This window comes from Danio aesculapii, chromosome 19 (assembly GCF_903798145.1).
Source record: "Danio aesculapii chromosome 19, fDanAes4.1, whole genome shotgun sequence".
In the NCBI taxonomy this organism is placed as follows: Eukaryota; Metazoa; Chordata; class Actinopteri; order Cypriniformes; family Danionidae; genus Danio; species Danio aesculapii.
Window position 1 is genome coordinate 45383732 of NC_079453.1, and position 14182 is coordinate 45397913.

Below are 14182 nucleotides of genomic sequence, written 5' to 3' on the forward strand. Positions count from 1 at the left end.
AAATAGCAAAATGAGTAAGAAACTGCCGTCTATAAAAAGTTTTTTACTTTCTGGGAAACATTAGGCTATTATTTGTGCATAAGCATATCTAGATATAGTAATAAACATACAGTTTGTTTGAAAACAACATTTTTTTGGCATCATTACTGCAAACTTATACGAGCGATTATATCATCAAATGTGGAGGGGGGCCTTACAATATTTTCTGGGGAAAAAGAGGAAAAAGGAGGTCTCAGGCAAAAAAAGGTTGGGAACCACTGCTCTAGGGCAGGGGTCACCCATCTCGTTCCTGATGGTCCGGTGCCCTGCAGGGTTTAGCACCAACTTGCCTCAACACACCTGCCTGGATGTTTCAAGTATACCTAGTAAGACCTTGATTTAGCTTGTTCAGGTGTGTTTGTTTAGGGTTGGAGCTAAAATCTGCAGGACACCGGCCCTCCAGGAACAAGTTTGGAGATCCCTGCTTTAGGGTATTTGCATAGAGCGATCTAACTGGCATCAGTTTGACTATTTAAACTTCACTCAAAGTTCATGTGAATCTTTGAAGCTGACATAAGAAAAATGACTTAAAATTTACTATAAATAATCTGAGGGCAATTTCATTGTGAACCACCTTAGTGTGTAACGCTGCCATGTAGTTCAGGTGAAAAAAAAACGTGATCTGCTCAGTGTGACTAGTCGACATTAATCAAAAAGCATCACGGCAGAGCATTAAAGTCGACTAGTTGGTGCAATCCCTTATTGAAATTGACATTGCAATCACAACAAATAATAAAAAAATAAAAAATCTCTAGAACAGAATTAATTACTATTCAGTAAGAGTAAGTTCTGTTCAATTGTTTTTTTTTGAGTATCCAGATAACTGTTGCTACAGGCCATTAGTAATGTATTGAAATGTCTTCCTCCCCCCTCCCTTCTAGATCACTCTGTGTCTCAGCCAATCATGGTGCAGCGCCGACCGGGTCAGGGCTTCCATGGAGTGGGAGAGGCAGGATCTGTGCTGTCGCCGCGGTCCGAGAGCGGTGGGTTGGGGGTCTCCATGGTGGAGTATGTGCTCAGCTCCTCACCTGCCGAGAAGATGGACTCGTGTCTACGCAAAGGAGCCTATGTGAGTCCCGAGTACTGCAACCTTTCATCGCCAAAACATTCATTTCGTTATTAAGATTCTGTTTAGAAAATGGGTCACCCAAAATTAAAAGTTCATTATATGCTAGCATCGTGTTATTCTGATTTTTATTAATTATACAGGTTTGGATAATTGACTGATCCACTGTCAAGCCTTCCTCACAATAAAACACATTTTATTAGAATGTATCATTTTAAAGTCTAGACTAGATTTGGGCCCATTTTATATTAAGTGGCTTTAACTACTATGTACTTGCATCAAAAAATAAATGCAATGAACTTACTGTGTTCATAATGTATTGCAAAACACTTCAGGTGCACTTGTGGTGTGTTAGGGTAGGGTTAGGGACAGGTTTGGTGGTATTGGTAGGTTTATGGGTAAGTTAAGGTCTACGGAGTGGTCAACGGTATAATTGCAAATCTAATTACAGGAATTAATTACATATGTAATGAAATGCATTAGGGATGCTCTAATCAGGATTTTTGGAACTGATATAAAGTACTGATTTCTTGTGATGGTGATCGGCCGATACTGAATACAGATTCTGATGCTTCCAGCTTTATAATGCGTAAAGCACATTTCCCTCTAAGTATGATACTTAAGTGGAGATCTCTCCTTACCTAAGATAATAAATTAAGGATGCTGCATATAGTCCCTTAAACACATCTCTTATAACCATTTAGGTGTGAACATGTCATGGTCAGAAGCAGCTTTAAAGAAAATAATAGATAAAACAGCCAAAGCAGCTAAAAACACTGGATATACAATGGCTGCAACAAGGAGACCATCACTATAGTGAGTCACGCCAATAGACTGTAAACAGAGGATGCTCCACATCTCTATATATTATTGCTGCATTCGCTTACATTTGTTAACTCATAAACAAACACTTGCTATCGGTTCATGAGAAGAGAGTACTGATCGAGTTATTAAATGTGATTATCGGCCGATACTGATCTCCGGCCAATCGATCTGGGCATCCCTAACATGCCTACATTGTAACGGATTATTAATTTCAGAGTAAGTGCATATTAGTTAAGCCCACTTAATATAAAGTGGGACCCAAGATTGTTTTGCACTGAGCACTTTGATGGATGTTTTAAAAATCTATCCCCAGGAAGAATTGTAAATAATTTATCATATAGAGAGCTAAATCATCTCTAATGTTATTTGTTTTTAATTCTCATTGACATATAAAGTTGTTAATTTTATGTAATGCAATGCAGTGAAATAGCCTGAAGTTGCTTATGTGACTAAAATAATCAAACAAACACTTAATCACTTTAGTGTTTCTCATTTTTACTATGTTTTTTGCTGTTTCTCTTAGGGTCCAAGAGATTCAGAGGCTGATGACCCTGAGAAAAGGGTGGAACAAAAACCCAAGACAACGTTTGACCCCGAAAGGAAGGAACTGAAGGAGACCGAGCCGGATGTTTTGGATAATCCTAATGGACTGCCCAGTCAGAATGGACTTGACGTGGATGTTAAAGATTTCAGGTATGTGTCACAAAAAAAGGTATAATAATGCACTACAGCTCAAAGTTTGGGGTCAGTACATGATTTTATTTTTTTTTATAGAGTGGTTTTATTTATAAAGAAAGAATCATTATCAGAGGTGACCATCAAGACTTTTATAATGTTGCAAAAGATTTAGGGTGCTTTCACACCTGTAGACCAATTGTTTTGTTCCAAAACAAGGATTAACGTTCACTTTCACAGTGGAATGTTTCTAACGATCCGAGTGCGATTGCTGTTTTCACATCTGCCAAACGAACTGCACTAACGGGGAAAACGCACCAGGTTCTGAACCAAATGTTTAGGTGTGAAAGCACCCTTATATTTGACCCCCCACCCCCAAATATCATATTCTCTATCACAGAATCCTAATTCTTGTCACTATTATTTCTGCTAAATTTATTTTTCCTTCTTTTTGAGCACTAAAGCCATGTATTAGATTGATTTTTGAAACGTCATGTGACACTGAACACTGTACTAATGGTGCTAAAATTTAGCATTACATCATGGGAAATTCCAAATTTTACTGAATAGGCCTGGCGTTTAGAAGCACACAATAGTAAATCTGACAGAGCACAGACGTTTTTTGTAGATTTTCAGTATTTCTAAAAAGCATAATTTCCCCTCCAGTCGTACCCCTGGAAATTGCCCTCCGACTGGTCCAGAGGTGGAGTTGGGTGGACCAGAGATGGTAGGAGGAGCAGGGCCGAAACCAGCGGAGGAGTTTTCAAATGTTGAAACCCAAAATGTGACCCTGGACCCCATGGAGTCGGTGTCTATGGAGACTTTGCAGTTCGAGTACCCCGGAGGACAGCTGCCGCTCGACTCCACAGCTGCTACTGTCGGCCTGTTTGACTACAACTCTCCTCAGCAGGTGAACATCTGATGATTCTAGCACTAGCAACTCTCCTAAAGGCTTAGTTTATTTGCATGCTGTTTATATCTCTTTAGAAAAAAATATTCTGGAAACTGAATTGTTATTTGAACGTAGACTTCAGTAATACAATAGATGGTGATAAACATTCTTGATATTATTGAATAATTAGTGAATAATTCGATCACACTTTTCAATAAGATTCTATTAGGTAAGGTTGGTGAGTGTATTTACTAACATGAACAAACAATTAAAACATACATTTATTATGCTGTGTTCACACCAGATGCAGAACGTGCGAATAAATCACGCTATTCACGCGTAAATAGACACGTGAACATTTTGAGTTTACTCGCTTCATTCCCGTGTCAAACCCACTTCATTCGCGCATCAAATTCACAATAGACGCGGATTCACATCATGGGCAGGGCTTCTGTCTGCCCAATGACTCTAGATTCATTGCTAAATGGCTAACATAGATTTTATTGAGAGAGTAGCTGTGTTTGTGCTTTAGGAAGGCTGATAAACAGCATCGATTCGTTTGGAGCCAGTGCTGAGTCAACTAGATTCATTCAGAGGTGCACCCAGCTCTGAGAGTTCATCAACTCCTCTAGAGACTGTACCTAGATGATGGAAGCTTTCAGCAGTGCTTCCGACTGAGCCGAGCCCAGTTTGATGAACTGTTGTCCGGTGTCGGCAAGGAGATTTTCCCCTGGGACACCAACAACAGGCGCTACGTCATAATCACGCCCCTAAAGAGCAAGCTCCTGATTGGTTAATGCGGCGCAAATGTTCAGATTTTCCAACTCGAGCGATTCGTGTCAACGGGTGAACAGTTTGCGCTGCGCTACGTTTGATTTGAGTTAAATATGAAACACTTCGAAGAGATTTTGTCTGAAAATACAGGTAACACTGTACAGACATCTTTGATCTGTCCATGCATGATCATAGGGAGAACCAGATGACCAATAATTCTTGGCTAGAAATTGCAACAGCCGTGGGAAAGGAGGAAAGTTCTTGTAAAAGTTTGGAAAAACCTGAGGGAAAAGTTTGTTAAAACAAAAAAAGTATATATGAACCTATCAGTTTACAACATACTGATGGCCTGTTTATAGGCTTTATTGGTGATAATGGTCAGGAATGTTGGACCATTATTGCCTTTTTAGCTTAACTATAGGACAGAAACTAGCCAGACAGTAATGTGTGAATTGTTGAGTGGGCAAAATAAAAAAAAACGTCAGCATTTATTAAGTTTACTTTTTTTGCTTTTATTTTTGCCATAATAAAAAATATAATTTTAGAGCAACACATGTTCTGTTGCTATTAATATTATATTCAATAGGTAGAAGTGTCCGAGATATGAACAAAGGCAAGTGATGCATCAAAGTTTGATTTAAAAAATCTTGAATGGTTATAAAAATCTTTATAATCATTATAATAAATTATAAAAATAATAAAAACAAATTAGTTCAAAAATCTTCAATGATATTAATGATATGACCTAGTCACGGAAACTTTCTACCTCTCTGTTTATCCGTCTAAATTTACTGTCGGTTTCTTTTGACTGCCCCCTGTCATTTAAATGAATAACTCAATGGCGAACACGTCAAGTATAAAAGCCTCGTCATTTTCGTGAGATGTGTGATGTGGCGCCAGGCGAAAGTATAAATCAGCCTTAAGATGTTTGTTTGTTTGTTTTTTCTGTAGTTCTGTCTTTAGTACTGTTCAATTTGAATACATTTATTTTACCACTAATTTTGTGATTTTTTGCGTTTTCTCTTTGTGTGTATGCGTGTTTTTGATATTGTGACGTAGGTCTTAAATTGAATACTCTTAAAAAGTCTTAAATTTAAATTAGATTAAAAAAAATAAATGTTTTAATTATCATTCAAATAAACTGACAATGAAATCTACTTTTAAAGCATTTATTAATTGAAGTAAATTTCTTAGTTAATATTAGCAACTGGTTTGTTGTAACATCAGTACTTATCACAATAGGAAAATTAATTTATACCATCATCACATGCCTTTCTGCATGCCTTTTATATAGATCTTACATATATGAATGTTCATTGTGAATGTCCTGGGTTTGCGTGTGTTTCAGCTGTTCCAGAGACCCAATGCTCTGGCAGTCCAGCAGCTGACCGCAGCCCAGCAGCAGCAGTATGCGCTCGCCGCGGCCCAACAGCCACACATCGGTGAGTTTGACCAGAGCTCTGTCTGGATTAGCTTGTAGATGAAGTTTGAGTGATTTATTGATCTTGGTTTGTTGTTGGTTGTGTGTTAGGTTTGGCTCCAGCTGCATTTGTACCGAACCCGTACATCATCAGTGCTGCTCCGCCTGGCACCGACCCGTATGCTGCAGGACTCGCTGCTGCTGCCACTCTAGGTGAGAAACCATGGCTAAAAACTGAGAAGGATGTGTATTGTGACGTTTGGCTTTCAAAATAGTGCACTTATCTGGTTAAGTCGTGACGTATGGAAAACTGTTTTTCGGGTCCAAGCTGCTGCTCATTTACACTAAGAAAATATTCATGACAACGTTTTAGTCACATCACACTTTAAAGTGAATTTTCTTTAAAATCATGGTGTACACAACAGTCTTTGGACTTGCTTATTTTAACAATTTATTAATAAAATTAAGCATGTTCTGGCCATCGGATATTAGGCATATAAATATATATTGTGATCGTGATTTTTTTGAAAGTACTACATCGCTTTGTAAACGTTTATTATTACCATTTGATGAGCCTCCCTATATAGTTTGATGTGGTGCTTGCACTCGGAGGGCGCTTTGCATGACGTCACACTCAACAAATACCACTCATTATGCAAATATAAAAATGGATGTTTGCAATTATTTTTTTGGCAACACTCTATTTGCTGTCTTTGTTACACATGTTTTGTGTTTTTACTATAGTACTTACAGCAGTTATGCATAATTACATGCAACTAAACCTAAACTGCATTCTAACTCAAACCATATAGTATATACTTATAGTATATACATATATATATATATATATATATATATATATATATATATATATATATATATATATATATATATATATATATATATATATATATATATATATATATATATATATATATATATATATATATATATATATATATATATATACATACAAAAAAAAAGTATTGAGTTACATTTTAGACATCATTTTCAGTTTGTTTTTTTTCCCCAGTAAAAATGGTTTTAAAAAAAGCCAAAGGAGAACTTGAGTGTTTCTTGGAGCAACATGAGTGTTTTTTTAAATCCATTTAGGTAGACAGTCAATTGCTTTATTTCTAAGTGAATCAGCCGTTTTAAGCTAAACTTTTAAATAGTTTAATGAACACATTTTAGCAACACACTTTAATGCATCTTTGCTCAATTAAGGCTGGTTTATACTTCTGCGTCGAGTGATCGGCTTGACCCACGGCACCTGCCTTGCTCGTAGTCATGCATTTAGACTTCTGTCTGCTGTTTGTATTGCTCTGCAATAACACTTCCCAAACACTAGCTGGCAGTAGGTTATGTTGCGCTGTATCAAGGTTTCTTCACTGGTGTTTTGTTTTATTAGAAATCTACCTTAATATACAAGTAGATAAAACTCACTCATTCAGAGGTGGGAACCGGCGAATGTCCAACAACTTTAATCATAAGGTAAACATAAAACAAAAGTTTTCATCTGGAGCTCCTTCACTGGAGTCGACACCTGTAAACACTCGCTCCATTGGGCTTGCGGCTCTCAACATCGCTCACACTCATCACAGCTACCAAGCTGACCAATCACAGAGCTTGCGCTATGCATCATTGTGATGTGTACGTTGCGTCAGCCACGGAGTGATATGCCACCAAGCGAAGGCTGCGCCGAACCATACGTGTGTGCTTGATGCAGAAGCATAAATAAGCCTTTAAAGTATTATTTTCTAGCCGAAAGCTTTTAAACAGTGAAGTGAATGCACATGAAATGTATGCAGTATCAGTATGCAAATATTATATATATATATATATATATATATATATATATATATATATATATATATATATATATATATATATATATATATATATATATATATATATATATATATATATATATATTATATTATAATATAATATATTATAATATAATATATTATAATATAATATGTTATATATTTATTTATTTAATTTATTTAGATTTTGCAATTGAGCAATGACCTTAAATTAACATACAATGCACCTTAAGGCCAATGCATTATTCTGTCAAACCTAAGCAAGTGTGTTTGCACTTGGTGAACAGCGGTAAAGAGTGATAAATCGATGCCCTTCAAGGCCAATCACAGTAATATCTGTTGAGCATGTGAACACAATGGCCAATCAGCGGTTTTCAGAACGTGCTGAAATGACAACCAGTCGACTATGTATAAAGTATGCGCCGTGGAGTACAGCGATCGCTTGATGCACAAGTATAAATCAGACTTCACTTGCTGTGGCAGGATTGGTCTCTTGCTTAAGATGCCCAGCTGATCAGTCACAGTCTGGAGTGGATGAGAGGTGATGGCAAAGAGTTTTGACCGTATCCTCTGGTCTTGAGATTTCTCTGTAAGATTGAGGCAGGGTGCTTGATTAAACCACACACACAAACACACACCTGCTTTGATGCTCCTGAATCTGAGTACAAAGGCAGCGGAAGTGTCTGCGGTGTACATCAAAGCCTCTGAGTCTTCTCTGAAAACTGCTGCTTTGGCCCTTCATCTGGGATATGACGTGGGTGCGTGTCTTTCAGGCCCAGCGGTGATGCCCCCTCAGTACTATGGAGTGACTCCATGGGGAGTGTATCCTGCCAACCTGTTCCAGCAGCAGGCTGCCACGCCATCCAACTCGGCCAACCAGCAGTCAGCAGCGCAGAACCAGCAGAACCAACAGCAGGTGAGAGATCAGCATGCATAAATAGATCAAAAGGCACCTATTATGCGTTTTTACACTCATTTTAGTGTTTAATGTTGCTGTCTGAGAATCAGAAATATCTGCAAAGTCATCAAGCACAAATTTGCACCAAATGAAATTATTCTCTATATCAGTAAACACACTATTTGAAGTCCCTTAAACATTGTTGTCCTGAGTTTTCTTCTGGGAACAAATGTACAAAACACTATCACTCATTTAAATGGTAGTGCATGAGACGCAGTTTCAGAGAACTATTTTCTAATAATCATAAAATTTCTTATTCTGCTTGGACAAGGTGTCCGTGAGGTCTTAAATTTTGTTTTTGAGATTTTAGACATTTAAAGACTTTTAAGTCCTTAAGTCTTACATTTTTTTTTTGTTGTAGGTAAATCTTGTCCTTTGTTCATGTATAGCTACATCACTAACATTGCACCTCAATAAAACATACTTTTAAAACTTTTTAATTAAAAATGTTATTTTTAACTCTATTTACCATAATATTTAATAGTTTTCCATACTGGTGAGGACACTGACCTGGACAGATATTTGTGCATACATTTAGTTGATTATAGTTTTTAAAACATTTCTTTATTTTATTTTAAAGAAAGTTATGTTGAAAACCAGTGTGTGTGTGTGTGTGTGTGTGTGTGTGTGTATACAACTAGAGCTTGCTTAAGACATTGTTTAAAATGTTGCAAAGAAATAACTTAATGAAAAAAAAGAAATAACTGCCAATGGCGTAGTGGAAAAGTGCACCGACACATGCACTCCGGTGTTCGCGGCGACCCGGGTTCGATTCCTGCCTCGAGGTCCTATGCCGATCCTTCCCCTCTCTCTGCCCACCACACTTTCCTGTCAATTCTCTCTACTGTCCTGTCCAAATAAAGGTGAAAACCCCTAAAAAATTATATATAAAAAAAGAAAGAACTTTAATAATGTAAAATTTATTTATTATTGTACTATTAAATGTATTGAATTATAATTTTTTATAGGTAAAATAATTTTTTGATGGGCCATTAGAAAAACTCTGTAGCATTTAGCACTGTATGAGTCAAAAATTTTATTTATAATAGTCTTGAATTTAACTTGGTGAAACCAGTTGAGTCCCTGTAATAACATGTAACCAATCTAATGATATATGTGACCCTGGACCACAAAACCATAATCATAAATGATCATTTATGAGATTTATGCATTGTCTGAGAGCTGAATAATAAGCTTTCCATTGATTTTATATTTGGTTAGGATAGTGCAGTATTTAGCCAAGATACAATGGTGACAATCTGGAATCTGAGGGTTCAGATTAAATCAAAATACTGAGAAAATCACATTAACAACGTCGTAATGAAGCTCCAGGGGTCACCAAACTTGTTCCTGGAGGGCCGGTGTCCTGCAGATTTTAGCTCCAACCCTAATCAAACACACCTGAACAAGCTAATCAAGGTCTTACTAGGTATATTTGAAACACCCAGGGAGGTGTGTTGAGGCAAGTTGGAGCTAAACCCTGCAGGGACACCAGCCCTCCAGGATGGAGATTGGAGACCCCTGCTCTAAGCAAATGTACATGACTAATTAAAAATTGAATTTTGATATATTTTACATTAGGAATTTTACAATAAATCTTCCTGTAATATTTACTTTAATAATGATTTTTGGCATAATAGAAAAAAACGTAATTTTGACCCATGCAGTTTATTTTTGGCTATTGCTATTACACTGAAAGTACTTTAAAGCACAACACTTTGCACATAGAAAGTATCTGGATAAACTCTTAAACTGACAAGTCTCTTAACTCTTAAAATAAATGCAGATGTTTTGTTTCTAGAGTAACAGATGCACAACCTGTAAGGCTCTGCCCTCTTCTGGAAAGCAGCAGCTTATTTAAAGAGATGCACAAAAACACTGTGTTTTTGGTTGCACCCAAAGAAGGCCATTTACAACAGATTATATAAATATAATATAATCCATAAGGCATTTAGAGCTTGAATTTGAGAGACATTCAGGGCACATCCATGACTTGTATTTTATCTTGTGTAAAAACCCTTGAGACTCACCATGATCTTTGACCTTTGTTTGTCACAGGTGATGCGCGCAGGTGGAAACCAGCGACCTCTGACACCCAGTCAAGGACAGCAGGGTCAGCAGACGGAGCAGCTCGTAGCGGCAGCAGCTGTGAACTCTGCATTGGCTTTTGGGCAGGGTCTCGCAGCAGGTGTACCAGGTAAAGGACTCTTGAAACATCTGAGGAAATACAGTACACACACACACAGTCAGTTTACAGGTATGAAAATTTATTCTTCATTTACTCACTGTCTAAACCAGTTTCTTTCCTCTGTTGAACACAAATGAAGATACTTTGGAAACCGATAACCATTGATTACCATAGTATTTTCATTTTAATTATTAAATATTTTTGACTGAAAGTCATTACAGGTTTTTAACATTCTTCAAAATATCTTTTGCGTTTAACAACTGGTTTGGAACAAGCGAAGGGTGAGTAAATTGTGAGGAATGAATTTTTGGCTGAACTATCCCTTTAAGACTGTAACACCAAAGCTGCACATTTCTGTATGGTGACTGGCACATAGTGCACTATATTGGGATAAATAATTTCAGACAGTGTAAATGTGCTTTCCATTTTTGGATTGCTGCTGCTTGCACTGTCTGCTCTGGTAGTATTTCTCTGGTACTAATTCTACACCAAATGCTGTATTTAAAGGCCGGGACACACCAAGCTGACGCCAAACAACTAGTGTCGATGAAACTGTAATGAAAGACTTAGCATTGCTGTTCTAGTCTGTGACAGTAATGAGTCAGATGCGCTTTAGAATACAGACACTGGCTGGCCAAGCAGCAATGTAAAAACTAAATACTATTGGCTGTTTTAAAAAAAGTGGAGGAGCTGTTCTATGTGCTCTGCCCTTTTTTCAGGGTGTCTATGGGGACTTTAAGTATTAAAAGTTGATAAATTGATTATGAGAAAATCAAGGCCCTTAAAAGGTCTTAATCATGTTTTTACGAGTTTTTTTCAAGCGATGGCCAAAGTGTTTGACTCCAAAACAACATAAAAATATTTATTTTCCTCCTAATATTAACAACGGCGTTCTCAATCCACGTGATTGGTTTGGGCCGGGGTGTGTCTAGCCAAGCTCCTCCATCTGGGTGATGTCACGTAATTTGCGACAAACGCGGGAAGGTGATGTGACGCTCTCCACATGTAGCGAAACCATAGAGTACAACAGACGGCAAAATGGGAAAATGTAAGTTTGTGTACTTCTGGTTGGAGTTTAAACAGTGGCTGAAGCTTGTCGCTGAAAACAACCGCGTGGCTTATTGTACGTATTGTAAAAAGACAATTAGTATATTGTCGATGGGCATAAATGCTGTAAAGTTTCACATGCAGCGTGCTATCCACAAGGCTGCTGTTTCCCGCAGAGAACAGCTGTAGCCGTCCATTGCCAGTTATTATGCACCACCAACCATACCCCACTACCCAACACGACGGCTGAACTTGTCAAAACAGCTACGACAGCAACCTCTGCCCTGACGTCTGCCAACATTAGGGTGACTATGGGCAGGAAGTCAACAATGCGAGCGGAGGTTATCTGGCCACTTTGCACTGCGGCGAATCACCACTCACAGAACTCGAATGAGGACACCGCAGATATTTTCAAATCGATGTTTCCAGATTCCGACATAGCAAAGACATTCACCTGTGGCAAAGACAAAACTGGTTACATCATGAGATGTGGGCTAGCACCCTACTTTAAAGGGGGAATAAAGCACTCAGTCAAGTTTACATTATTTTGTTCTTCAAAGGGGTTTCATTAATCAAGTTTGTTTAGTATATTTTCATTAAAGTGGAATCCAATGTACAAAATAATGTAAACTTGACTGAGCGCTTCGTTTCCCCTTTAAGCAGCAGCCCGTTGACCCCATCAACAAAGCTGGCCTTTTTGTGTTTATGTTCGATGAAGCTTTGTTTCTTCCAAGCTTATCTGAGTTCTGTTGCATGGTTTTGCTCTTGATTTAACTACAACTGTTTATTAACATCTGTTTATCAAGTTAAAGCTTTGATACTAGTTAGAACTTGAAGTGGCGATGAGGTCTTGAAATATTCTGAGAAGGTATTTAAAAAGTTGGTAACACTTTATAATAACTATACACTATGAATCATTTATTAGGCATTAGCAAATAGTAAATTCATTAACTGTTTAGCATGAACTCCACATTAATAAACGTTAGTAAGCAGTTTATAACTGCAGCTACAAATGCTCTATTCTCGACTTAAAACCACATTTATAATGTGCTTAATAATTGTTCTTTCATACTTTAATGATTTATTTTTCATTACTAAATTATTGCATTATTTACAAACCAGTTAATTAAGCATAGTTGTTTTTTAATATCATTCAGAATGAGCTAGTAAATGATTAATAAACTATTCAAATTAACATTTATAATTCGTATTATTCAGGCAAATACTAAGTCAATTTGTATGTTATTAAATGCTTTATTAACTCAACTTCATCCAGTTTTGTGACCTAATATAAAGTGAGAACTGTTTATGCTTTATAAATCTTTAATAAATGACAATTAAAGGCTCAGTTAAATTCTAAATAAGAAAAAAATAACATAATTGACTTTATTCATTTCTGTTCATTTAAAAATCCACAAGTGAAACGGTATCAAATAAAAAAGCAAATCTTTGCAAACTTATGTAAAATAAAATTACAGTGCAGTTTAAACACTGCGTCTCATTATATTGTTAAATTATATTGTATAATTTATTATCCAATTTTATGTCGTATTTTGACACTCCTGTTATTCAGCAATGTTTAAACTTTACAGTCATTTTACTTTTTAGATAAGATTGCAAAGATTATTGTTCATTTGACACTGAGCCTTTAATTGTCATTTATAAGGAATTTATAAAACATAAATAATCCTCACTTTAGGTCACAAAACTGCATGAAGTTGAGTTAATAAAGCATTTAATAACATACTAAGTAACCATTACTATATGCCTGAATAATCAAATATATAAATTTACTAACTTATTCTGAATTATCTTAAAAACCTTATATTAATTAATTAAAAACCACTATTAAATACCAGTGGTTGTATATAATGCATTACGTAATTTAGTAATGAAAAATCAAATTATTAAAGTACAATTATTAAGCACATTGTAAATGTTAAGTCAAGAATACAGCATTTGTAACTGCAGTTACAAACTGCTTACTAATGTTTATTAGTGTAGAGTTAATGCTAAACAGATAAAGAATTCACTAGATGCTAATGCTTAATAAATGATTCATAGTGTGTAGTTATTATAAAGTGTTACCAAAATGTTTTACAGTTTTGAAATAACGTTTAGGATTCCTGTGTATACCCTGTTTTTGTTTCAGATGAGTTTGCATCCTGCATTGAGCTCAGCTGTGCATTCTAATGCACTTTAGTGGACCTTTAACAGACCAAGCTTTCACACTTCACAAAGTCTAATGAAAACCCATCTGTGGTATTTCAGGTTATCCTGTGTTGGCTCCTGCTGCATATTATGACCAGACAGGTGCACTTGTGGTGAATACAGGAGCTCGTGGAGGACCGGTTCGACTTATGGCCCCCGCATCAGTGATCATCAGCCCATCAGCTGCAGGTACATGCATGAAAATGACTAAACTATCATGTCACACTCCACATACCTTCATTAAATCTCATCTGGTAT

At 36.6% G+C, this 14182-nt stretch overlaps 1 protein-coding gene across 2 annotated transcripts in view; it reads left to right on the top strand.

Annotated features, from left to right (window-relative positions):
- pum1 (pumilio RNA-binding family member 1) overlaps positions 1-14182 on the top strand; it is a 60868-nt gene that overhangs the window by 21835 nt on the left and 24851 nt on the right. For both annotated transcript variants that reach the window (XM_056479140.1, XM_056479141.1), the window contains exons 5-12: positions 921-1108; positions 2454-2623; positions 3272-3515; positions 5620-5713; positions 5803-5904; positions 8294-8436; positions 10537-10675; positions 13985-14113. In XM_056479140.1, coding sequence (XP_056335115.1) covers positions 921-1108; positions 2454-2623; positions 3272-3515; positions 5620-5713; positions 5803-5904; positions 8294-8436; positions 10537-10675; positions 13985-14113 — 1209 coding nt within the window. The remainder of the gene's footprint in view (positions 1-920; positions 1109-2453; positions 2624-3271; positions 3516-5619; positions 5714-5802; positions 5905-8293; positions 8437-10536; positions 10676-13984; positions 14114-14182) is intronic.